This window comes from Ceratotherium simum, chromosome 9, assembly GCF_057802395.1.
Source record: "Ceratotherium simum simum isolate JZ-2026a chromosome 9, ASM5780239v1, whole genome shotgun sequence".
Taxonomy (NCBI): domain Eukaryota; kingdom Metazoa; phylum Chordata; class Mammalia; order Perissodactyla; family Rhinocerotidae; genus Ceratotherium; species Ceratotherium simum.
Genome location: NC_141908.1, coordinates 16,908,180 through 16,935,785, shown reverse-complemented (window position 1 = coordinate 16,935,785; position 27,606 = coordinate 16,908,180). Strand labels below are relative to the sequence as shown.

At 39.4% G+C, this 27,606-nt stretch overlaps 1 protein-coding gene across 5 annotated transcripts in view; it reads left to right on the top strand.

Annotated features, from left to right (window-relative positions):
- Positions 1–27,606, top strand: part of NCKAP5 (NCK associated protein 5) — a 906,791-nt gene that overhangs the window by 615,507 nt on the left and 263,678 nt on the right. For all 5 annotated transcript variants that reach the window (XM_087435078.1, XM_087435074.1, XM_087435075.1 and 2 more), the window contains one exon: positions 15,396–15,545. In XM_087435078.1, coding sequence (XP_087291204.1) covers positions 15,396–15,545 — 150 coding nt within the window. The remainder of the gene's footprint in view (positions 1–15,395; positions 15,546–27,606) is intronic.

Here is a 27,606-nt window from a genome sequence, read left to right as displayed (position 1 = left end):
GTGGACTTGGTCTTTTGATTCCAAGTCCCATTGTCTTGCAGGGGTAGAATTAATTACATTCTGCACCAGTAGTTCTCAAATTTGGCTGTGCCTTGGAATCATCTCAAGCTTTAAAAATTAGTGATGTCCTGGATCCACCTCAGAGCTTCTGATTTAATTGGTCTGGGGTGTGGCCTGGGCATAAGGATTTTTTTAAATCTCCACAGGTCAATTCTAATGTGCAGCCTGGGTTGAGAACACTACACACAAGGCATTAGATTCAAGTAGATTTTTCTTTTCCTGCTCATCATGCTAAAGCTTCCTACAGCCAGGGTCTTGTTTTCGTTAACCTACCACCAGCACTTACCCCGGAGTAGCCAACTGGTGCCTTGTGTTTAGGAGGTACATTGAGCTTCTGGGGAAGGTGGGAGTTGAGTTGGTCCTTGAAAGACAGTAAAATTCGGATAAATGGAAAGGTCATTTGGTTTTATGAGTACTCTGATGAGACACAGGAGAAGATTATGGGTATTACAGTGAGGTACAGCAAAGGATTATGGGACTCCGGTGAAAGAAATCGAGGATTATGGGTAAGCTTAAAGCCTTTAGAGGCCGACAGCCTGGGCTCAGATCCTAACTGAGCCACTCACAAGCTGTATAATGTTTGAGGATTTACTTAACCTCTCAGGGCTCTGGGGACCTCACTCCCTGCCATATTCAGTCCACGGGTTGGTAGTGAGCTCATTGTTGAGGAAGCAGTCGGGGGCCAGAAGTCAGGCCAAGACTATTGAGAAAACATGAAAACATGGGAGAGATAGGTCAGTGATTCACTCAGGAAAATGACTAGAATGTAGGGTGGGCTCAGTTCAGAGACCCCAGACTGGAGGGAGTGAGAACTAGTGGACATGTCTGAGGAAACAGAAGTGTTGAGGAAAACCCTGCTGGTGGGGAGGCCCTGCTGGAAATGGAAAATCACTTCACTTCATAAACAGGAGGGAACCATGGACACCATGAAAACAAGACAAGATTCTAAGTTCACCCTAATTAGTGTTGCTTGTTAACTAAGCTTGAGGCCTATTTTCCTTTTTTAAAATTCTAACGATTAGCAAGTTTTAGAGAGTTACCAAACTAAGACTTTATCCTTGACATAATGAAAGTCAGGGCCTGAAAGACAGCATAGACTTAGCAGAGAGGATGTGGGCAGCCAGGCCCCAGGGCTGATGCTCACAATGAACTCCTCAAACCCCTCTCAGCTCAACAAGTTCAAAGCCTTCCACTTGGAGCTGAGTTTTCAGAGTGGGCTGAACTGTAATTGCTTCTGACTCGAAAAATCAGGTGTCTGAGATAGTTCTGGGTGCACAAAGCCAACTGAATTTGATGGGCTGAGAGACTGAAAAGTGGGCAGCATCCTTACCATGTAGCACGAGTTACAGAGAGAGTGCTTCAGGGCTAGGGCTTTTAGTGATGGGAAGAGTCTGTAAAGTGATTATCTGGTATCTTAGAGAATGGGGCTGCTTGGAAGAGGTCAGATAATCATAATTTCTTAGGGTAACCAAGAGCATAGGCCATGTTTACCAGCTGTTTATTGTCATGTGGCTGTGCACAAGGTAGCCAGCCTCTGTTACCCATGATTTTCTAAGGGAAGAGTTGTAATGTGAAAGTCAGTCACTCTGCAGAGAAGAACAGGCTAGTTAGCAAGTCTTCAGTGCTCAGAAGGAACAAAGTTACCTCCAGTATCCAGCCAGCTCATTTTGCATATGAGGAAACAATGTCACAGATAACCAAGGGGCCTTATCAAGGCCACACTGCCCCTGAGTGGCAGCTCTGGAACTATAAACCAGTTCAGTAGCTAGTTTTATGTTTTCCCCCTTCCTATGGCAACAGAAGGTTGCTTATCACTAAGATGATCGTTGGTGGGATCTAGAAGACTATTTGTTGGAATAAGTTGGAAGGCCTCTGGGAGAGCCATTTGTTTCAGGAACCACAAGTTGCCCAGTTCATTATTCTTAAATGCACAGGAATTTTGCATGAAGAAAATGGCTACTCAAGTTTTTGATGCACATTTATATTGCTTTTCATATACATACTCTGACTTTTCTAATTGTCTTTTAGGATCATGCTTATTTCTTGCTAATTTATCTGAATTTCCTTCCCTCTCTTACCAAGATGAATCATCTGGCAGGGTTACACATATCTTCACCAAACAGCTCTCTGCCTCTCTGCTCCCACTGTGGCTATAAGTGGCTTGTCAGAATGTACATCCCACTCAGTGACAAAGAAGCATCTCAAGTGATAACTTCCTGCTGCTTTCAGGGGTTAGGGATAAAAATAATAGTTTTAATGTCAAAAAGCACACCAGGACAATATCACTGGCAGAATTTCTTCAGTAAAATCTGCAAACAGTTGAACCCTACTCGATGCTCTGAGTTTTTCCTGACTAGAGAAAGCAGGTATTATGTAAATTGTACTAGAAAAAATGTAATACTCTTGCTTTATCCTAAAGTTTCATTTAGGTGCAAATAGATGAGACTTCTCTTTGTTCTGACATGAGCCTCCAAGAGAATTAACTAGATAATCCATCTCTGACTTTCAGAAGGACAACTAATGCACCTCATTAGAGCTTTTCTTTTAGGTAACTCCTGGAAGGAGGAAGGTGGGAGGAAAAGAGTACGTTGATTAGAAGTGGGTCTACGAGTCTCCAGAAATTCCCAGGGCATTTGAGGATAGTCAACTTTATGGCTTAAAAGTTGCTGTGTTCCTCTGTGAGATGCATGTGACGGGGGTGTCAGTTAAAGGATAAGCATGCAAAAATCTTATTTTCTAGGAGTGGAAATCAATTTAATGGTGCTTTTATCTTTTATGCAAATATTCTATATCAGTCCACTGCTTTCTGTTTCTGATAGCAAAATACTTGCTTAAAAATAGTTTTCTGTTGAAAGTACTTTAGAATATTTAAGTATTTCAGCATTAAGCTTATGCATAGTGTCATCAGAGGTAAAACAAGGTGATATCATCCCTCATTCAGCATCATCATATTCAACAACATTGGACTTTCATTGAGTGACTTCTGTGTTGTGCGGGGCGTGGTGATGGGGATGTGATATATAAAATGTTATTTCTGCCCCTGAAGGTCTTGCACTATAATTAGGACTTGGTTAAGCGCATGCAAAGTCTGTTTACTGAACTTGGAATAGCAAATTCTCTTCTCCATATAAACTATTGATTATTGTTGTTGTTATTATTAATATTACATGTGAACACTTAAAGAATTCTTTCTTAGCAGAGGCAATTGCTTCCCAATTCAGTTCAGTTTAACAAACTCAGAAGATATGTAAATATCTTTCTGCCAACAATTATCAAAAAATATATATATAGTATTGACCAAATTTTCTGAAGCAAAAATTTGGACACATTGGTCATCTGACAATGTGTATTTATGAGGACAGTGAGATAGAAAATTTTAAATTGCTTGAATTTACTTTAAATTAAAATTCTGTTCAGGAATCTCCGACATATGCCTGTTGTAGATGTATATGAAGACAATAGTACTATAACTACCTGCCTACTTCTACCTAGTCAATGACTGAATTATTGGTTCATTTTGGAATAGTCATTGCTCATCCATGAGCTCAGCATCCCTCTGGTGGCTCTCTGGCTCCTGTGTCCTGTGAATTCTTTCAGAAAACAGAGACAGGAATAGGGGGGCAGAGGATGGAGAGAGAGATTGAATTTGAAAGCAAATTTTGACATTAAATTATGTGTTATTTTTAATGACCTCCAAGTGTTTAACTGTAACCATTAACCACTGAAATTCCCCATCTGCATGACATTCTTTCCATTTTTCGTTTCTTTCTGCTCAGGTTACACTCAAGACAACCATCCATGGGCTATACGGACGTAATTTCTGTTGCTAATCTTCTCAGATGTCCAGCCACCTGGACCACACATTTAATGAGAATTATGGCTCACTTTTTCACATCATCCTATTCCACAGTCGAGTTTCCCTTTACGGAAAGTGCTTTAGAATTGAATTTTTTTTTTTTTAAGGAAATAAATGTTGCTGATAGATGGAACAGGCAATAAAAGCATCATCTGAAAATTTATTAATGTAACTTCACAAAGCTGTTCATATGGAAGATAGTCGGCAATATTGAGGAGCGTTTTGAGTGAAGCATAATGTGGAGTAGATGTGAATTGATATGCCAATGGTTGTGGGTTCATATTAGAGACATAAAGAAAACAGTTTGTTCTCGTATCCATCATACATGTTTAATCTTGGGGATTTTACTGTGTGCTAGTTCACTTTGTAAGTCAAATCCAGGGATGAAAAAGAAGAGTTTTATATGTTTGGCCTGACAGTGGTAATGTTAAACTGTGAACAAAGTGGGATGTTCTTTTAAAGTCCTGTGATTTATCTGACGCTGTTTGTCCCCCTTTAAAATTTAGTATGCTAGTGCTGAACAAGAGCTGCTAGCGATCCCTGGGAATGTTGTTACGGTATTTGCCGAAGTGCTATCTAAAGTGACAATATATTCTGTGCACCCTCCCCACCACCAGAAAACAAATGAGTAAATAAATCACAGTAGCTGAGGCCACTGGGGCTCACTGGGGCGGCTGTCAACCAGACGGCCGGCCTCTACGTTTCCATTTAGCCTGTATTATGGTGTGTGTTTATGTTTTGAACTAATTGAATCATCATTACCTATGCAAGTCATCGTGGTTTGTTAAACCCATTCTGCTGATAGTCATCTGAGGCCAGACCTGACCTCTCTGATAAAATCACCCGCTCCTGGAGAAATGGCCTGGGTGCCATGGGAGAGAGGCTGTCAGCAGCGGGGTTCACGGTTGGATAAAGATCACAGATTCTCAGATAGAATTACCATTAAGGGTATATCTATAGGTGCATGGGAAAGTCTGAAAGAAGTAACTGAGTCTGTGGAAAGAGCATGACATTTGAAATCAGAACTGTATTTAAATTCTGGCTGTGCCACTTGCTGTTAACATGTCACTGAATATGCTAGTGGAGCCTGCTTTCTTGTCTGTAAAGGGGGTCCAGAATATTTGTCCTATGTCCCCATTGCTGTGAGTGTATAAAGTGGTATGTATGAGGTTGTTTGGCTTCAGTCTGAGGTGTTATACAAATATTAGATGCTATTTATTATGTCTCTTGTGTTCTGGAAAGGACATTTTATGCTAACACCACCCAAGTCTCTGGCTTATGTGTTAAGTCCTAAATTATAGCTTTTTATATTTTTACTACCAATTAGTAGGTGGACTTTACAAATGCTTGGATATTCAAAATGAAAACATTCTGTTCTAACTACCACGACTGACCAGCTTTCCGAAGTTGGACATTTTGATGTTTCTTCATGTTGCCATGGTTTCATTTTGCCATCTTCAGATTAGAAAACTGCGTGTCCTTGAGGTGGGTTTCTTTCTTTTTTTTTCCTTTGAGCAGTGCTAAGAGATGAGGGCAATCTTCATCAGAGAAAGAATGAATGAGCTGGAACTGAGTATAACTATTATTACCACACATGCAGTGTTTCTACGTGTTGCTGTGTGTCAGCCATCAGAGTTAAAAGTAGTAAAACTAGAGAGATTTGTGAATTTTCTGTATTTTTCTAAAGTCTTGCAACCAGAAGATACTTGGAATTAGTCCTCTCGTAAGCAAATGCCCTCAGAGAGGACTCATGTTGGGCATGATTTCCTGTGAGAGTTAGAAGTATCTTTCACCAAATTCTCGCTTAATGTTGCTCACCAGGCCTTTTGTTTCCCATAGGCAGGGAATGGAATGTGCTAAATGCAAAGATTTATGGATTAGGTGACATTGATCTTAGGGCCTAAGAGAAGTACACAGCAAAACGAAGGAAGGTTTTTTCATGGAAAAAAGAGAGAGAGAGAGAGATATACTCTGGAAAAGAAACACAAAGGTTTTATTAGGCAAGGTATCTTCTAGGTGGTTCTAACCTTATGGTATTCTGTATTAAAATACTTGAACTTCAGCAGTGTTTTAAATATTTATCCTTCTAAGTCAAGTTTTTACAGATGATCAAAAGTGTAGAAATTTAAATCTAGAATGGACCTTTGAGTTAGTCTATTTCTGTGAATTTTATCCACAGATGAAGAAATTGAAGGACAGAGTTTTGTGACTTGACTAAAATCACACAGCTGGTAAGTGGCAGAGCTAGGAGTGGAATGTAGATTTCTTATTTCTACTTGCTCTAAAACGTGATAAAAATGTTCCCACTCTGGATAAGAATACACATCACCATGGATAAGAATAGATCACAGTGGGATGGAACTTGATGGACCTCAAAAAACAAATGAGGTTGCCTTTCCCTTTATCCTATCAAATGAAATGCCAAGGTATGTCCAAATGTGACACATTACCTTTCCCCTCTGCCCTAATTTGGGGTTCTTCAATTATCCTCACAGTCCTAGGCTCAGACCTAGTGTCACTCCCGCAGTGATGGGGTGGAAGACAGCAGGGCTACCATGTTGAGGTCTAGCCTTTGTACCAAACCAGGCAACCACACACCTCCAGTGGGGCTGAAGGTAGGGCGTGGGGGGCAAGAATGTTTAAACTTCTTTTATTACTTTTCTTACTATAGAAATTGTGAGCTCCTTGTGACAACCAATTGCCACTTTCCTACTTCATTTAGGACACTGATGGACAGATTTCTCTTTATTTTTTAATAAAAACAAGGGGCAAGCAAGCATCATTTTTAAATTAAGAAAGCTTGCCAAGCAGGGTTTTTTTTTTCCCTCCCTTATTGCACACATAGAACCTATGTCTTGCAACCTTAGTGCCTCTTGCTGTAGAAGCCATTGAAAGTAGTTACAAACTATTAATGCCATCTGCTTCTATGAAAAGGAATAATCATACATAGTGGGCACTGGAGACTCAGAACTCAATTAGAAATTTCCCAAGGGTCTCTCATCACACTAATATAGGGTAGTTTCTATTGTGTATGTCAACATTTGACATCTATTACTGAAGTAGGATTTAGCAAGATCTGGGTGAATATGCCCCAGTTTACTTGGCTTACCCCTACTGTCCCAGTATACTATTAATACCACCACCCCCCCATCACTTTACTCTCTATTGGTTTGGATGATTAATTAACTGTTCATTTTACATATTAATTATAAGGATTAAATCAAATGTACAACCTCAAAAGCTTATCTGAAGTAAAAATTTACGTTCTATGCTAGAACATCTTTATCCAGAATCTCTTTAAACTTTGGCATGGATTAGAATTGCCTGAGGTGTTCTTTAAAATTAAAGATTCCTGTCTCCACTCCTAGATAGTCTGATTCACTAGCGCCAGAGTTGGCCAGGGTATCTGCATTTTAAACAAGCAATATTTCTCCCCTCCCCCCACCCCATTGACTCTGATGCCAGTGGCATTGACCCGCTCTCTCTGAACCATGACGTAAGGAAATGTTAGTTATTTGTTTTTATTAGAGGAACTGCATACTAAAGAATCAAAATTACAAGATGATTTACAAATGTTGAGATCTCATTTTGTGAGATTGTCATTTTAATCATAGTTCAGTCAACTCCCACTTAGACTATTGCAGGAGCATCTTATTTTCCCCATGTCTGTGTTATGCTCTCTCCAATCCATCCTCCACACTGTACCAGAGAGCTATTTCAGAACACAAACACACACACACACACACCCCACACACTTGAAAACAGTCAATGGCTTCCTCTTGCCATTAGGGTAGAGGCAAAATTCCTTGACTTGTGGCCTGGCCCTATCAGTCCATCCAGCCTCATTTCCCTCCCCAACTACACAGGCCTCCTATTGTTACCGGTCAACGTAGGGCCTTCTGCTCGCTGCAAGACATGCCAATAGTCAAGAGGCAAGGTGGTAGGAGAAAAAGGACTTTTTTATTACAGCTTGCTAGCAAGAGGGAAGATGGCTGACTCACGTCCAAAAGAACGATCTAAAGGGGGCACAAAATCTTACAGCAGTTATATAGGCCATTGGGTTATTGGGGAGGGGGTTAGGAATGTTGACCTTCTGGTATTACAGACTGGGAGTGCCACACCAGATCTTTCAGTTTTCACTGATGATGGCTATCAGCATAGATTCTCTGTTCTGGGGTCATCACATTCCTAAGGAAATCAAAAAAACAAAGTTATCATCTTATCGTAGCTGGGAGGTACATGCACAAGCAGGGGTTGTAAAATCAACACAGAGCAGTTGGATCTCCTGAAGAGTGCAGATCCAGCTGGGTTAGTTTGTCAGAAGTCATTCAAAGTTACAAAAGAGTTTTTCTTTTCTACAATATGGCTTCCCTTATGTCAACCCTGTATTGAGCTGGTATCACTATCACACTTCTTAAACTGCCCTCCCTTTCTCCCACCTTGTGGTCATTTCCTGGTTAATTCCCATGGGGCCTTCAGATCTCAGCTCAGTCTGGGAAGCCTTTCCTGACCTCTCTTTTCATCCTGCTGTTATTGATCCTCAAAGCACTTGGAAACTCTTCTTCACAGCACATATCACAGTGCTATTTTACATTTGCTTATGACATTTTGATTATTAACTATCTCCTTCTACAAGGGGCTAAGCTCCATGAGAACAAAGGCCACATGAGTTTTTCTTTGCCTTTGTATCCCTGGCATCTTCTACAGTGCCTGGCACATAAAAGTTCATTGTGACAACATAAAAGCTACTCAGTAAATATTTATTGGATGGATGGATGAATTAATTATAAAGTAAGGTGACTTCATGAAATCTTGCTTGAGTCCCACTTTGTGCTGGGCTGGGGGAAGCTGGAGACTGGAAGATGAGTAAGACATGTTTTGGGAAAGGGCATTATGATCATTTTCCTCCCTAGTGTCTTTGAGCGAGCAGTAGCTGGCCATCAGTGAAGAGCCATGCTGCCTGCTCTTTGGACTAACTGAGCTTTCTGAACTGTCATCTATCTGAGTTGAACTGTTGTAACCCAGAGCTGTGTGTTGATTGATATTATTTTACATAGGCCTGATGATGCTGACTACTTGAAAACAAAAGATGGGGGCTCCCCCAAAGATGAATCATTACCCTGGTAACCACTTAGAGAAACTTATAGCTCTGAGGATGGCTTTATGTACTGACAAGGCCAAATGTGATTTAAACCCTTGGATGCTAACTGAGCTCCTAAATCTTTAGCTTCCCACGTACCGGCTGGTATTTGTGGAGGCAAATAAGCTTATGGTCTCAACCATAGATGAAATATGTGGGGAGTGAAAGTTGTTTGTGTGGTGGCCTCACTTTTATAGAATTCACTGCTGATTAAAGTCCATAAAGAACTAAAACATGAAAACAGGTCACCTCTGGAATCAACTTCTCTTCACAGTTTGGCATCCTCAGGAATGGACTTGGCTTATTTTTCTTGTTTCTCTCTTGGAGGTTCATAAGGAGAATATATTTTATTTAGAACCGCATGTTTCTGACTTCTGTCTGGCTTTCTTTTCACGATGTATATCACAGGTGATTAATTAGCAGAGAAACTAAACTTTCTTATTGTAATGAGTTATTTATGTGTGGATAGAATACATATACTTGATTTTTAAAAATATTTTCCTGCTTTTATGAGTGTAATATAAATTCAAGAGCTACCCTTTCTGAAATTGACAATGGTGATCCATCAGTAGGGAACAGCCATATTTCCAGCTCTCTCAGGTCTTTCTCTCTCCACCTCTTTCTCTCCACTTACTTTTCTCTTTTGCTCATCTAGTTACTTCAAATATGTCCTTTCCATCTTGCCTCTTTCCCATTATTACTCTCACTCTCTTTGGTAAATGATTAAGGAGACAAGAGTGGAGAAAAGGGCAGGATAGATAACTTCACCTTCTGGATTATTTCAGGGCATTTTAGAATGTAGAACACAAGGAAGTATGCTTTTAGGTCAATGACTAGTCTGAGCAGCATACGGATGTGGTTTTCTTTTCTGGGTGGTGTCAGATCAGAGCAGTCACAAGCCTCCTCTCGAGCTGTAGTAGACATTAGCGGTGCCCTGGCCATGCCCCGAAACCATCCAGAGTGCTCCTATGACTTCCAGCTGCCAGTTCTGTCTAGGAGGGCACTTTTATGTGAGAAGTATGCAAAGCTTCACTGTCTGTGGCAGGTTGGAAGTGCCAGGAAATTGACAGCCCAGGAGCTATCTTCAACCATTGACTCTCATGGGTTGATGCATAAACACCCCAGCTCCCTCACCCCTGGGGTGGGGTGATTCTAAGGCCTGTGTTTTGCCCCATTTCTCTGAGTTTCCCGTGAATTTAGCTTCAGCTTCTTAGTAATATTCCTGTTAATGGCTCTCTTCTCTTCCTTGAGTCACATCTCTACTGGTGTTCCCTGTGTTTCTCGAATGAACTACATGCACTCAAATCCTTGTTCTTTAAGAACTCAAGCTAGATGCTAACTAATGATTAAGAAATATTAACCGAGAAATTAAGTTATAAAGTGATATTTTGCAGGGAACCACATTTTAAAAACCTTGACTCTTCCATCAATGCCCTCATCCTCTGCCTGCTCTGCTGTGAAAATCTCTTCTTCCCACACCCCACCTTTGCTGCCTTCTCCAGTGCCCTCTCTTCTCTTCAGTCCTTCAAACAGCTCAGTTTTCCACATCTTGAAAAAGGTTTCCACTTGTCTCTCCAATGCCCTTCGGCTACAGTTCTTTATATTTCCTTCCCTTTCCTGCCAAACTTTTAAAAAAGCTTCTAAGAAAATTACCTCTATTTTCTCTTTTGATTTTTTGCTTAACCACTGACAATTTGGGTACCATCATCACACTTTAGTCAAACAGCTCTCAAGTCCTCACTAACAACCTTATTACAAAATGTAGAGGACCTTTCTCTGTTCTCTTGTCATCTGTTACCATTGAACATATTGACAACATTTCCTTCCTGAAAATTGTGTCTTGAGTAATTGAATTCTTAGAATTTTAGCATTTTAAGGGACATTTAGTCCAACCATTTCATTTTGCCTCTGGGGGAAACTGAGGACTAAAAAGGTTGAATGATTTGCCCATCAAGTACAAAAGTGTAAAAGCAGGGCTTTGGGGCCAGCCCTGTGGCTTAGCTGTAAGTGCGCGCGCTCCGCTACTGGCAGCCCGGGTTCAGATCCCGGGCGCACACCGACGCATCGCTTCTCCAGCCATGCTGAGGCGGCGTCCCACATACAGCAACTAGAAGGATGTGCAACTATGACATACAACTATCTACTGGGGCTTTGGGGAAAACAAAGGAGGAGGATTGGCAATAGATGTTAGCTCAGAGCCGGTCTTCCTCAGCAAAAGGAGGAGGAGGATTAGCATGGATGTTAGCTCAGGACTGATCTTCCTCCCAAAAAAGAAAAAAAAAAGCATTAAAAAAAAAAAAAAAAGGCAGGGCTTTGGCTGAATCCAGGGCTTCTGACCTACCATCCAATATAACTGCTTTTAGTAAGTCCGTATCCAAAGCCTTCCAAGTGTTCCTCATTTTTATTTCTTTCTACCTAAAGCCTTCCCGTGTGGTCTCCTAGCTCCTTCCCTCCGCAGCCAGTTCTCTAGTGCAGCAGTCAGGATGACGTTTCTAAAATGTAAATCGGAACCTATCACTGCCCTGCTTAGCCTCCAGTGCCTCTTTCCTGCACTTAGAATAAAATCCAGACCCTTTTCTATGCCTTTATTGAGATCTCTCTCATTTCCTACTATTCTTACTCTCACAGTCGTTATGCTCCATCACATGGACTCTCCCTTGGCTGGGCAGCAAGGCAAGATGAGGCATTTGCTTTGCTGTTCCTTCTATTTGGAATGCTTTTCTCCCACACCATTACATGACTGCTTCTTTCCATCATTTGGTTTCAGCTCAAATGGCCATGTCCTCAGAAAGCCTTACACTGATGTCATAATATCTAACATTGTCCCTAAACATACCACTGTCCATCACATTAAGCTGTTTTATTTTCTTCATAGCATTTACCACTAGCTACAATTATATAACTTATTGATTTGTTTGGAGTTTGTCATGTTTCCCACCATTAGAATATAAGGTCATGGAATATAGGAACTTTGTCTAGTTTGCCATACCTCCAGCACCTAGAACAGCAAATGGCCAGTGGCTGGTACTCAATAAACATTTGTAGGATGAATAAATGAATGGATGAATTGTGTCTGAATTTTTCTTTCTCATTTCCAAGAATCCTTTCTCTCTTTCACTCTCCAATCCTATTGTACAACTACTCTCTCAAAAAATTTTTCCTCACTCTAGTCAAACTGGTTTCCTCATAAACCAATAAGGACAAAACTGATTCCTGACTGGAAGCCTTTGTTTCAGTTTTCTTTGACCAAAAATCCCGCCCTATGCCTCTCTAACTATTCAAGTTGTATCACTGCGTCAGAGCATGTCTGTTCCATTTCCATGAACTCACATCTCACAGCCCTTGTTGATCACTCCTTCTTCAAATTATGTAATATGACTCTTGCATTTTATGTAATCTAAATACTCATAATCTATATTATCTTGAAATGTTTCCAGTTGTTTCATATAATAATATTTAGGCACTATGCCTGGACACTTTAAATTGTGTGTGTGTGTGTGCTATTGATCCTCCTTATTTGTGGATTCTGTATTTGCAAATCCGTCTACTCTCTAAAATTTATTTGTAATCCCCAAGTCAACACTTATGGTGCTTTCATGGTCATTCATGGGCATTCACAGAGTGGTGAAAACTTAGTCACCTGACATGCACGTTGCCAGCTGAGGTCAAACCAGGCAACACTCTGCTTTCTTGGTTCAGTTCTCATACTGTACACAAGTGTCCTTTTTGTGCTTTATTTAATGCCACATTTTTCATATTTTATGCTTCTTGTTAGTGATTTCACTGTTTCAAATGGCCTCCAAGCATAGTGCTGAAGTGCTATGTAGTGTTCCTAAATGCAAGAAGGCTGTGATATGCCTTGTGGAGAAAATTGGTGTTAGAGAAGCTTTGTTCAGGCATGAGTTATAGTGCTGTTGCCTGTTAGTTCAATGTTAATGAATCAACGATATATATACTAAATAATGTGTCTTTAAACAGAAACATTCATAAAACAAGGTTATGGATTGATTAGTGATGAAACTATTATGACCAGAGGTTCATAGAAACATAACCCTGTATTTCCTCCAGGAGCAAGGATACCATATTCACTAAATCAGATTTTGTGGCAGCTTTATGGGATATAATTACCATGAATAATGAGAATTGACTGTGTATGTGTGTATGTTATATATGTTGGCATTAGCCTCATTTAGACATTTAGGAGACAAAGAAACCAAGAGTTATTAAAATTAAATAGTTTGCCCAAGATTATTTGCCAAGTCAGTAAATTGTAGATCTGAATCTGGTTGTCATATTCAAAAGCCTTTTGGCTTTCCATTCACCACACCAGCTTTTCTTTGTTTGTTTAAATTAGCTGTAGAACTTTCATTATTACAGGGTACTTTGTATATATATAAAGAAAATACAAGTGTAATTTGCTGAAAGAGCAATGAAAAACCATGATTCACCTGGAGAAATAGATGTAGATGATGATATTTTTAAAAACAGCTTGGTTTACCATCCCAGTTTAGAGTTTAATTACAGTGATCCCCAATCTTAAAAGAGAAGTAGAAGGACCTCTTCATTTCAAAGTTGCCTTGGGAACTCTACAGACTTCATATTCCTTATCAGAGAAATGAAAATCTGACAAGCAGCCAAACCTTAAAGAATCAAAACTATAAAAATACTATCATGACCTAGATTTTTGTCCTGGCTTGAGGATCTGTGCCTTAAACTTGCCTGGCATTTATCTGAGCTGAACTCATACCTGCTATGGAAGTGAACATACTTTCATGTTGTATGAGGTTAGACATGCCCAGGTCTGATTGCATAAAGAGCTATCCCTTTCCTAATTAATGGCACATTTACATATAGAGAGGACAGGCAAAATTATACCTTGAAATCTATACAAAACAGATTAACATGGGTCAAGTTACTATGTGGTCTCTTGTATTTTATGTATCTACAGTCACGTGCCACGTAATGACATTTTGGTCAAGGATGGACTGTATATACAATGGTGGTCTCACAAGATTAGTACCCTCTAGCCTAGGTGTGTAGTAGATTATACCATCTACAATAATTAACTCACATATACAATATCTACAATAATGAACTTTCACAATAATGAACTCACCTAATGGCACATTTCTCAGAATGTATCCCCATCATTAAGTAACACATGTCTATATACAATTACATGTTTACTTATACATATGTACATATACATTAAGACGTATTTTTTTACATACTTTATAACTTATTTAAAAAAAATAAGTTAAATATTTTTGGAGCCTCCAAAGCATCTTCATGAACACAGTTTGAAAACCTGTTTTTCTTTTTCTCTTATGCTGTTCTTTCCCAAGTAGATTGTATAAGTGTCTAGAGGTTAAAAATTATATCTTTTGTGCTTCTGTATTTGAAAATGACCTTAGTTTAGTGCTAAATATAAAGAAGTCTCGCACCATTGATAACCCAATTTAGCCCACATAGTTGACAACCAGCTGTATTAAGATTTTTGCAACATTGTGGTTAGAATTTAATAGTGTGATAGAACAATGTTACCTGGTTCTGTAGCATGAGCGTCTTGATATGTGTACAAAATGGATGAGATTATTTTCATCTGATATTCTCTTGATATTTCTTTTTCCCTTGAAAACAAGAGCCAATTATGTGGCTCATATTATCACTTCTCAACTTCCAAAAAGCTGCCAGAGACAAGGTTGAGCAAGGGGCTTCCAAAAGGGAGGTAAGACAAGATAACAACATTTTATGTCTGCCTCAAGGCTATACTACAAATCCTGGAGTGTTAGAAAAGGGACGAGTGGTAGTCTTAAGAGTTGTGTCATTATTGAGCCAAAGGAACTAATTGGTTTCAGCCTAGAATTTTGGAATCACTATCATTTCAATATTTTGTGATTTTTTCTTTTCCCTTAAATTAGTTACATGGTTGCATGTCCAGTGACTTTAATGATCCTATTTTGAGGAGCTAAGCTGTTCACAAATCATGTACTACAAAGGTTGATTTATTTTTTTCCCAGTTTAGAGCACAGCTGAATTCCATGGTACAGATAAAAATGGATTAACCGCATGACTCTACCTAAGGCTTTGTTAGCTCAGTCCTTTAACAGGGCTGAGGTGTGCATTCAGAGGTCGTGACCCAGTGGTTTGTCCTGCAAGGATTCATTTAAAATATCTACTATGTTTACTAATATAAGCACCACTCGGAATTGGTTTAGCAAAATCTTTTCTACCTCAGCCTTGGAAAGTATGCAAATGCAATTGGGAGATTCCAAACTTTTCAGCCGTGCTTATTTTTCAGTGGAGATTATTCAAAACAATAATTCTTTCTTGCTTCAGGAAAAACTGTCAGAAGAAGAGAGAAAACACAAGGAAGCTTTGGAAGACCTCCACATGGTGGTAGATGAAGATTCGAGGAGCGAAAGCAGCAGTGCGGATGAGGGGAAAGGAAAGACCAAGTTGCTGTTAGAAAGATTGAAAGCTCTAGAGGTAAGAAATGAAACAAATTTTACACGTTTAAAGAAAAATAGCAGTGTTTTGCTTCTTTTATTGGTGCTGGTTTTGAGTGAGTATAAATTTTCCTTTCTCAGTTCTCCCAGATGAATAGAATCTAGTGTCTCCCATTGCGATTCCTTTGTCAATGGTGAGCAAAAGTTCAAATTTGTAGCACTGAAAGAGTCTTGTGACACTGAAGGAATCTCAATCAGTGACTATGATTGTTTTACCTTAAAAAGAGTACGTAAGGCAATAATTCATTTTAAATTCAGTTCAGCCCTCAAACCAGATAGGGACCCCTAAAATTGCAAGCTCCTTGAGGGAAGGGGCTGTGTAATATTTCACCTTGTTTTCCGAATACCTAATATAATGGATGAAGGAGTGAATGAAGGAACAAAATCTCCAATATCATTTAAGGATGATTGTAAAATAAAACTGGAAGTTTTTAGGCAGTAGAACCATTTCTTTAAAAAAAAATCTGTGTAGAATTTCAACGTGTAAGATATAGAAAAGTTGAGGCGAAGCTGAGCTGAAGTGTGCTTTAAGGAGGTTTTGGACCCTGCAGTCCCCCAAAACACAGTTTGGAACCACTATTCTATTACTTGGTGGCCTTTGACATCACTTCAAGTGTTAATTCATGAATGTTTAGAGCAGTCCTCAAAGAACATTCCAGTACTAGTTCTTGATTGAGATTTCACATGCTGAAAGACACAGCAAAGATGCCTTTTACTGTGAGTTGGCTTGTCTCCTTTCAATAAATTTTCCTGTTAGCAAATAGAACTCGGACACAATTACTTTTAAGCAAGGACTATGATTAGCCCTTCTCATTTTAACAAGGTACAAGATACAAGGGACCTTCAACCAACATCTAAAAGTGTATTTCTACCATAGAGTCTACAGAATCCTGAAAACTTCAATAATCTGAAAAAGCAAGACCTGGAAAGGTTTCGCTGTCTGTGCTTGGTTGCTACAATCTTGCCTCTGATCCACCTGGCTGTCTATAGTGAGCATGCCCTTCTTACTCTAATTTCCTCAGCAAGAGTAAAGCAAAAGAGTTAAGATTATGGACTTTGGAGCCAGATTCCCAGGGTTTTGTTTAAATCCCAATTCTACTGCTTTCTAGTTTTGAAGCCTTGGGTGAATTAATTAGGCTTTCTGAGACTCTGTATCCTAGCAGCAGAAATGGGGATAATAACGGTAACTCACCTTACAGGGAAATAATGAGGATTAAATGAGTTAGTATTTGTACAATGGGGCCTGGCGTATGGTCTCTTCTGTCCACCTACTCTAAGACTCCTGCCTTTCCTTAAATCACTTTTTTTTCCTATTTCTCTGAATACAATGATTAATAAAAGAACTACTAATAAAAAAATTCAGCTATTCCCCACAGAAGTGACTGAGGGTAGACAGGTTAAGCAAGTGATGTCAAATATGGGGCAAAAGAGAGGTCAATTTAGGGAACCTCTGGCAGCTCTGTTTGGACAAACAGCCAGGAATCACCCCTGTCTCCCCAAAGGTTCTCATACTTTTTTTGTTTTTAAGATAGTCACTGTGAAAGATGGGAAAGCCTTCTCAAGGGAGCCTGAGGTTGCTCTTGGAGAGTTTTAGAAGCTCACAGCTTTGTCTTGAGGTTGAATTAACTGGATTTAATAGTAGGAATGAATTGATATTACAAATTCTCATTTCCCTAGAACCATGTACTTAAATCGTTAGTTTTATTTATGATTACAGTGAAAATTGCTCTTAGTTCATTTGATTGTTTCTGAGACAACTTTGTGAAGGACATTTAATCAAGCCAAGAGGTATTTAAAAAATATCTTTGGCAGCGAATGTTTCTTAAACCCTTACTGAGTAAAAGAGAAGCAGTATTTTTTTTCCCACAGAGATCTTTATACTTCAGGCAACAACTCTTGTATCCAGCATTAATGGAATGCAATAGAGGTTATCTCTAAGTGCCACTAAGCCCCACAATTGTAATTCCCCAAAATATTTTATTTTCTAAATTAATTTCCTCTAGTCACAGTGTCACTGCTTGTTCCCTAAAATTCTTTGCTCAATATTAAATGAACTCTCTCCTTGCCCCCAAATATCTCACTATTGTCTACTTGAACAGATAATAAAAAGAACTCTTCTTTATGTATGTATAAAACATGCACATACATATATGTGTCTCATCCAATTTTCATATGAATTTTATCTGCTACTTAAATTTTTTTAAAAAACATTTACTATATGTGTTCTCTGTGTAGGATCCTTTGCTTAAGTTGGCAATTATTGTGGGAAAATAGGGGCTCATCTTGACAGACTACAATCAGAGCTCGTCTTAGCCCTCACACAGATTTATACACTTTAACAAAATGCTCCTTTGGAAGATTGCAGGAGAATTAACCATAATGTTTCCAAATTACTTGGGCAAAATTTGATGTTGTACAGCAAGATTTTAGAAAAACAAAAAATATTTTCTATTAATGTATTTTTGAAATACTCATATTTGTGCACCCCAATCTCTTGGCCCCTGGTGTTGTAGGAAGAAGAGAGCAGTAATTTTTCAGGGTCATGGAAAGCAGACCTCCTCAATTCCTGCTCCCCAAACAGGTCCCAAGAAGGTTTGGAAAAGGAGAAGAGATCCAGAATTGACTTCTAGTATTATATTTTTGATTAATAACACAATAATATTCAAAAACAACCTAGACTGTAACTGAAGAGCTCCTGACTTTGCGAATTAAGTAAATATTGTCCAGGCACCTGAGGAAAGTCTAGTGCTCCCACCCCCACGCCAGAATTGTTCCTTCTTGTGGTCATTTCTGGGGCTGAGTTCCTATACCACTCAACTTTCAATCCTTCTTTTTTTTTCCTTTCAGAATCAACCTCATGTGAAACAGAATCTCCTTTACTTGATTTTTTCAAAATCCAACCCCACAAAGGATATATGGTCATGGCAGACTATTCCAAAAGCTGAGGGCTTTGAACTTGGTCTTTAGATAGCTCTGTTTCTTCTAAGTCCTTCAGCTGCAGAGCATTTCTCACTAGCCCTTTTCTCCTCAGTTTCCAGCCTCCTGCCGTAGAACACGGCCAGCTCTTTCCCACTTGCTCCCCATCATTTATTATGCAGAGCTCTTTAGGTCTCTGCACTCCACTCATGCTCTCATTCCATACCATTCCCAGAGCTCATCAAGTATTTTCCTAAATAAGATGATAATTACACACACACACACATCTCACACACACGCGCGCGCGCACACTCACACACACTCTTTCTCCTCCTAGCAGTTGTTTTCTCTACTCAGTGCCTTGGTTTCAGCAATTTTCAGTTGTTCTTGAAGAAGAGTTGGCCATTGACCCTCACTGCCCAGGAACAACTTCCCCTGGGCATAAATTATAGTATCTGTTCGGGGTCCTGATGCCTGGTGGAGAAACCATTTGGTGTATTTTATACCTGTGCCATAAGGACCACATGGGGGATCCAGATGCCACTTGCACATTTTCTGTAACTTTTAAGTGCCAGGTGTGGTGTTTTCTGTTTTTTAAAAGTCTGGGTTTTCAAGACTAGTATTTAAGAGACTCAACTTAGAATAAAGCTCACCATTTTCAACAGCACCGCCGTGTCATAGGTCCCTTCTATCAAAGGACCACTCCTCTCTCCCCCTTCATCTCAGACCACTGAATCAAAGCATGTTCCCAGACTTGAACCCCACTATCCATTGACTTGACCTGGTTCTTCCCCGATCTGTATTCCTGGGCTTTGGCCTTAGGCCCGGGTTTGCTCAAGGCATGTTCCTTGAAATACATGATTTGCTTATCTCCAGGCCCCCCTCCCCACATCTCCACCAGTCTTTCTCGTCACTCATTGACTAATTTCACACTTGACTAGAAGTCAAGCTGGACATCCCATTTGCTCACTCTCAACTTCCATAGTATCTCTGATTCCCAGACTCTAGACAGGGGGATAATAGGCCTGAGACCCCCTGGGAGTTCTGAGCCTCCAGGTAAATGCTGATGCCTTAGCTATAGCCTCAAGGTCAGAAGAACTTGGCTTCTTATATGAAAGATTTATTTTGTGCAGAAAAATATGGCAATTAAATGTGTTAAAGTGAATAACAGCTTTTTCTACTCAGTTATACATCTCCATGAATGTATGACAATTAAAGTGCTAAGCATAATCATTTTTGTTAAATCAGTAATTCCTGCTTAAAATTAGGTAGTTTAAAATAGTAATTCTCAAATCTGTGTGCATGTCACAGTTATATGTTGAGTTCATAGTCAATAGATATTTATTGAATACCTTCTATGGGCCAAACACTGTTCTAGACACTGGGATTAGATCAATTTTCATGATCCAAAACCCCAGTGAACAGAGACAAAAGCTAAACACTAAAATAGACTAATAAATAAGCAAACTATCAAGTAAATAGACAAGTTCCTCTGAATAATAAAAACTAAGTGATATAGTAGTAAAGAGAATGTGAGATGGAAATGGGAGAGGTATTTACCTATAATGGCATCTGATACCAGGCCATTTGGGTTAAATATAAGTAATGGAAAGGAGACAGCTGTGTGAAGAACTAGACGAAGAACTGGAAGAAACTGCAGGTGTGAGAGCCCAGATGTGGTAGAAAGCTTGGCAAGTTAGAGGAACAGGGGTAAGAACTTTGTCCTGGGCCATAAGGTATAAGATTAAAAAATTGGAAGAAGGTGAATTCAGAGAGGTAGACAGGGGCCAGTCCCTTTACAGCCTTATAGCCTTACAGTAAAGACTTTGAATATAATTATAAACTTAAAGGGAAGCCATTAGAGATTCTTAACTAGGGAAGTAACATGGTCTGACTTGTGCTTTAGAAAGACAACTCTTGCTGCTTTGTGGTCTAAGAGCGGGACAGAGAGAGTGACAGGAAGACCAGTTGGCTGTTTCAGGTTCCAGGCAAAAGGTTTTAGTAGACAGGTCTGGGGGGGTACCTAGGATTAATAGGGAATAATAATAATATTACATGGTAATATCATTGAACTAGTGGGGAATAATAATAATGACAGTGGTGGCAAGCCCTTTATAGAGCTTACGATGTTCCAAGCACTGTTCCAATTACTCTATCTATACATACACACACATACATACACAAGTATATGTACACACACATGCACATATATTACACACAATTTTAGTCTTCATAAAAACCCTGTGAAGTGAGGTCGATACGATTATTGTCCCCATTTTACAGATGAGGAAATTGAGCCCCAGACAAGTTGAGTAACTGCCCAAGGTCACATAGTCAGTAAGTGTGAGAGTCAGAATTTGAACTTCAATATGGTTCCGTTATGCTATGCTGGTAAGAAATGGTCAAGTAAGAATATATTTTATAAGTAAGACTTACTAAAATCACTGAAGGGTTGGATGTGGAATATGAGAGAAAGTGAGAAATCAAGGGTGACTTTTAGGTTTTTGGCCTTAACAACTGAGTATGGGGTTGTACCAAATTTCTGAGAGGGGCAAGGCTTGGAGGAGAGGTAACTTTGGGAAAGGAATGTACAATCATCAGTTTGTTTTGTCCATGTTGAGTTGGGATTCCTACTAAACATTCAAGTGATGACGTTTGGTGGGTAGCTGGATATCCAAGCCCAAGGTCAGAGCTAGAGAGATAGATTTGAGAGCCGTCAGCAGATAGATGACATTCTATGCTGTGGGACTTAATAAGGCCACATCAGAAGCAAGTGTAAATGTGGACCTTAAGAGGGCAGAGGCCAGAGCCCTGGGGTTTCCCTCCATTAGAGGTCTGGCAGAGGAAGAAGGGCCAGCCAGTGAGACTGAGAAAGAGTAGTTAGTGAGGTAGGAGGAACATCAGAAAGGTGAGGTGTCATAGAATCCTAAAGATGAAAGTGTTTCAAGGGCAACCTTGTCAAATGCTGCTAAGACAATAAGAAAGATGAAACTCAGAATTCCTCATTGGCTCTGGCAAGGGACAAGTTAGCTTAATTACAACAGTTTCTGATTGTAGTGAGTAGGAAGATACAGACAGCTCTTTTGAGAAGTTTTCTTGTGAAGTGGAGCTGACGTGGAGAGAGTCATACCTGGAGAGAGACATAGTACAAGAGAAGCTTTTTTAGGAAAAACAGGTGATGTTAGGGCATGCCAGTGTGCCAGTGGGAGTGATCCGGGGCAAAGGGCGAAATCCATGATTCAGGAGAGAGAATATAAATGTAGGGGTGAAATCTGCAAGCAGACAAGAGAGATGAAACCCAGGCAGAAACAGAGCTTCTAAAACTTCAGATGCCTAGATGACAACCTGGGCATTCCAACTCTTTAAGTCTAAGATGGAGAATAAACGTCTCTGTTTCTATAAAACGCTGCACGTGATTCAGATGCACATCCAAGAATGAGAAAAAAGGATACAGTTTTAGAATGATCTTTCAAGCTCTCCAAACACCTTAGGTCCAGTTCAGTACCAAGGCCAATAAGCTTTCATTGGTCTCAACCACCTTTTAATCTAACTTTTCTTTGCCCCAGTCTTGAGTCGAATTTTCCCTGAATCTTCAAACTTAGATGCAGAAGTCCTTCCCACATGTGCCCCATGCCAGAGGAGCTTTTGAGCCTGAGGAAAGCTTGTAATCAAAAGTGCTCTGAAGTGGCTTCTTCCCTGCCTTTGATGGCTCCCCTGACATGGCTGTGGGTATGATACACCCAGGTTTGACTTGGGCTCTTTGCTGATGAAAGAAACAGTTTAATTTCTTAGCATTCCTGACTGGCTTTAAGTTCCTATCTCTCACTTTTATCCTCTCCTATCCTAAGACAATGTAAAAAGAAATTTAAAAAGTTATAAAGCAGCCTGCTGGTGGTAGTCTTAATGGAAATCCTTAACTGTTTCTGTCTAATCTTTAGATTCTATGACAGTTTGTTGACAGGTAACTCCAGACATCCCTGATTTCAGATATCTGGTGTATATCTTTCTCCTGATTAATTTGTATCCAACTATGTCTCACCTAGCAACAATCACTAAGCTAGTATGAGAGATAAAAACTCCTCTTTGGTAAAGGGCCTTGAAGTTAAAAAAAAAAAAAAAAATCCTATGTCAGTATATAAATTTGTACTAGCAATTTGCTGATTGTAAAAGTAGTAAATAGTCACATCATAGAAAATTAGGAAAATATAAGGAAATAGATAAATTATAATTACAACAATCAGAAATATCTGCTATTGACATTTTGGCATGTGTATTTCCAGTCATTTTTCCTCTGTTGTACTTAATCAAATAGGAAATCATAAAATATCACTTTATACAGTTTAGTAGCTTGCTCTTTCACATAATGTATCAGAAATATTTCCCCATGTTATTTAGTGTTCCTTAAAATATGATTTAATGGCTGTGTAGAAATTTATTGAATGGATGCTGAATACCATTTATTTAATCCCTTTCTGTTGGTTACTTAGATTGTTGATACTTTTTCATTATTATAATATTGTGATGAGCATCCTGGTACATAAGCGTTTATACACATGTATTTTAGTAGAATATTTAAAATGTGGTCATTCTTTTTAAAAAGTTATGCAAGTAGGCAGTTAAATTTCTTCATATTCATTTAAGAATAAGTGGCTCTTTAAAATTAAGAATCCCAGAAATGATTCTGATGGGGACAGCCCAGTTAGAGAAGAGTACCCAAGCCACTGTCTAAGGAGCCACCATTGTTGCTTAATATAGGATAAAATGATAGAAGGGTCCATGGGCTGCTGGCACAGTTTCAAAATCTAAGTTCTTGGGAAAACTTTACAATGCAGGCAATCCTGCTATTCTTTCAACATATTCTATTTGTGATCACTCTTTCAATTGCAAGTCATAGAGGCTCTACTCAGACTAATTTAGCAAAAGAAAGAATAGTCATGTAAGTAGAAGCTGAGGTGTAACAATGGGTGAAGGTATGGATTAGTGCAAGAGTTCAGACCATATCAGGGAGCTTTTTCTGTCTCTCAGCTCTGCTTTCCTCTAAGGTGGGTTCATTCCTAGGCAAGGTCTCTCTGTGTGTTGGCAAAGATGGCAACCAGAAGATTCCAGGTTTGTATCCCACTGAATTAGCACCACCAGTGAAAAAGTTGTTTCTTTTTCCTAGTAGTTCCATCCAAACTCCTAGACTCCAGAGAGGGATGCCATTACCATATGCTCACACCTTGCCCATTGGAGGGTGGACCATCTCAACTGAAAGTCTCATCAATTCCATGATTTGGCAAAGTTCTTGTGTTGTAGTTATTTAAATGTCAGAATTGCTTTAATACCACTTGGAAAGGTAGGTTGCTACTTAGATATTATCTTTTCTTTTTCTTCTGTGTGTGTCTTCTTTCTTCTCTGTCTCCCTCTCGTTCTCTCTCTCTCCACTCTCTCTATCTCTGTCTCTTCCCCACTCTTTCCCTTCTTTGCCGTCTCTAGGCCTAGGCTCCTACTGGATACTGGAGTTACAAAGATCCATGGAGCATTTTCTCTGCCCTTGAGACACTCACATTGTTGGAAGGAAGACAAAAATATGCTAATTTAAACAATGAAAATAATACACATTAACATTTTTAAAAATTAAAAAGTATGTACAAGAGTCAATGGAGCACCAAGATAAGTACCTAACTGGATTCTTTTTGGAGAAGGCAAGGAGATAAGAAGGTGCCATGTGAACTGAGTCTTTGAGGCTTCATGCAAATTTTCCAAGCAAACAAGACGAAAGGCAGAGGGAGTTGACAGTATAAAAGCGGCAAAGCCTGAAATAGCCACAAGGAGCCATCAGGACACAGGCCTACGCAGACCGTGGGTGCATACCGCCAGGAATTAGACTTGGTAATATAGACAGTGTCCTGTATGTGCGAGTGCAGGGAGCTACCCATCTATCCAACACATGTATATTAAGAGCTGACGATGTTTGTTTTTTAAATTCATGGAGTATCTTCTCAAACCTCTAATCTGTTTGGAGATGTTCTTAACTAATAGTCTCTTGAAGTTCCTTAGTGCCCTGAAGCTGCAGCTCCTCCTGGGGCTTCAGTCCATCTTGACAGCATAAAATAACGTGACCAAACAAACACGCCGAGTGGTGGTGCAAATGATCCCAAGCCACAGAGAGAATATTGATGGCTTAAAGCTTAGGCCCCCACTCACATTGGAAGAAACTCCTTTGGAGTGTAGAAAAATATGTGCATTCCATAAATTGAAGTTGTACCAATCACCAAAGCCTTTGATCAGCGCTCTCTGTCTTTCTGCCTGTCTCTTTACTATTGATGGGAGGTAACTGAACTTGTCTGCGGTTTCGGTTTCCTAATCACAGGCAGCTGAGGATTCCTCTTACCTTGGGTTTTGTCAGAGTCTACATCACTGTTTTACAGCAGTCCTTTTGGCCTTCCCACTCCTAGAAGTGTGTTCAATCAAGACATAACCTTTTATGAGTTATGATCAACTGCTGAGGGGAAAGAAAAAGTCCTCAGTGTGAGGTAGGAGCTGAGGGTTAGGGGCCCTGAGACTGCATTGCATCACTGGGACCAGATTTGGGTGGAAGCTTGTTAGAAACACCTCAGATGTTAGAAAAAGCCAGTATGTCAAGAATTAATCTGCATAAATATGTTACTTGGCCCTGCTCAGATTTGTGTGGGAGCTTGTAAGAAAACCCCAGATCTTAGAGAAAGCCAATGCATCAAGTGCTAATCTCCATAAATATTCTAAGAGCTATCAAGGAAGAAAAATGAACCATAGGACCAACATTAATTGTGCCCAGAGATAATTAGAACAAAGTGTTGTTAATTGTGTGTTGGTTTAATGTTATGTAGCCGTGGCCTTGTTTTTTTTCACAGAAAGTATAAATTTTGATGTCAGAAACTGAAAGCTGGCTGGCTTGATTAATCAAAAGACCTCAGTTTGCTTAGTTACAGCCAATTAGGCATTTTAATCTTTACTCTACAAAGTATGATTAAGCCTGGTATGTCATGAGTGTAATTAGGAAACAAAACCCCAAATCTTGGTTCTTTTTGCATAATGGATGTCTGAGTTGTCCTAGATGTGACATTTCTAAGTAACTCACCTGAGTGTCATGAATAAAAATTATAAGCTGTGATTCAAAAAGCAAGATGATTGATGAGCAGTCCCAGTTACAGAACCACGGCATTCTATAAACTCTAATAGCTTGCCAGAAGAAAACATTACACAGCCTTGGGGGGGAAAAAAAAGTGGCTCCAGAATGGGGTCCAGAAAAATGCCCTTGTTATATCAGTATTGCCTTTACATGCTGAGTCACCCTAATAATATGGTAATGTGTAATATGGTCTCTCTCAAACTATGAAGTGTCACAAGGAATCCTTACTCTGATTTCTGATGGCAGCCTTTTGAGGGTGATCTAATCCATTAGCACTCAAATCAGCCCCAACCCTGGGGCCTCCCTACTTTGGGAAAGGGAAATATGCAGTTTTGCTTGATAACCAAAGCAGTATGACAGAGTACTATAATGGATCAGGGATTTTAAGGTTTGGACGTGGGAGAAGAGATTATAAATACAAGCTGTTATGGGTATAAAAATCTCTACAGTATTAGTTTTGGTAATTAGTCCTATTTCAGAATTATCTAAGCAATGTCTTTGTTGCTATTTGTGAATTTAACTTTTTAAATGTAAATGTCCTGGATATGCTCAATAGCATTCCTGGTTCTCTCTTTGGAACCCATTGGTTACAGTCCAGCCAGGGTAGGCTCAACCTCTCTTTCTGAGTTCAATGTTTACAAGTATTCAACTAATACAGTGGAGTGGGACTCTTCTAGAAACAAGTTTCCACTGTGCTTTTAAAGAAGATATGGCTTATAAAATATGCCTAATTGTTTTGAAAGGATGGTATCTGAACACAACGAAGGAAAAAGAAGAAATAACTTTTAAAACTATGAGGAACATGATCAGTTTGGGAATATTGGATCTTTTTTCTCAAGGCAGAGACTTTTTCTTCACTTTTGTCTTGTTTGTAGTCACATCCACAGGAGCTTTCTTAGGAACATGAAAAGCGCCTTTTCCTGTGACGTCATTATTGTTTTCTGCTTTTTGTGTGCCTAGGGCCAAAGTCAAATTGGTTTTGGTAATCTCATAAAATACCAAGATGGTCATGAATTCATTCTGAGGAGACTGCCTGCCTTACAGTGTAGTGACTTGGGGGAAGTAACTCTGTAGGTAATTCCAGCTTAAAATGAGAAGCAACTACAGGCAAACAGCGTATGATGTGCAGATGTTTCTAAGTCCGTGTGATAAACAAGTTCTTTAGAAATCCAAATAACCAGAAATCTCCCTCCAGTCTAGTTTTATGAGAGAGAGACAAACAAGAAAACAAACAGGTTTTCTCCCCCCAAAGCAGTGTCTGGGTATTTCCTGAGATGAATTTAAATTCTTGAGTGCAGACCCCATTTATAGCCTTGCCCAATCCTCAGTGTCCAAAAACTGATCCCAAGGACCTCATCACAAAGGCATAAGAGCTTCATGGATCATTAGAAAGAATCCGTACCATGTTCATTATCAAGTAATTATTATAATGGATTTAACAATTATATATTGAATATAATAATAATATTATACAATTATATAATATTACAACCTCTTGATGCCAGCCAGATATAAATCTGGTAAATTCACTGGTAATACACTTTTGGGGAAAAATATAAAAAGATACTTATAATCTTATGTGGATCTTAACCTAGCTCAGCTTGCAAATCTGAAACGAATTTTTCAAGAATATTTTCAGTAAAGTGCATTCTAGGAGTAAATGTGTAACGAAGAGATTCAAGTTTGGTTTGCTTAAAAAATTAATTTCTTCATTCCATATTCACTCATTGTAAAATAACAATTATCAAAGAGCTAGAAAAGAATTCTTTGTTCTTCCTCCTCTCCCATCACCCTGGCACCTTCACATTCTCTTTCGCTTGTTCACTGGCAAGTGCACGCACACACCTCCCACATGCACCTGTGTTATACATGCCTGCACACCTCTGCATGCTGACTACAGGGGTATCTGAGATGGGACGTTCTCTTAGTGAAGCACACAGGTGACTTGAGGACCGTGAGACATTTTGCTCCCAGA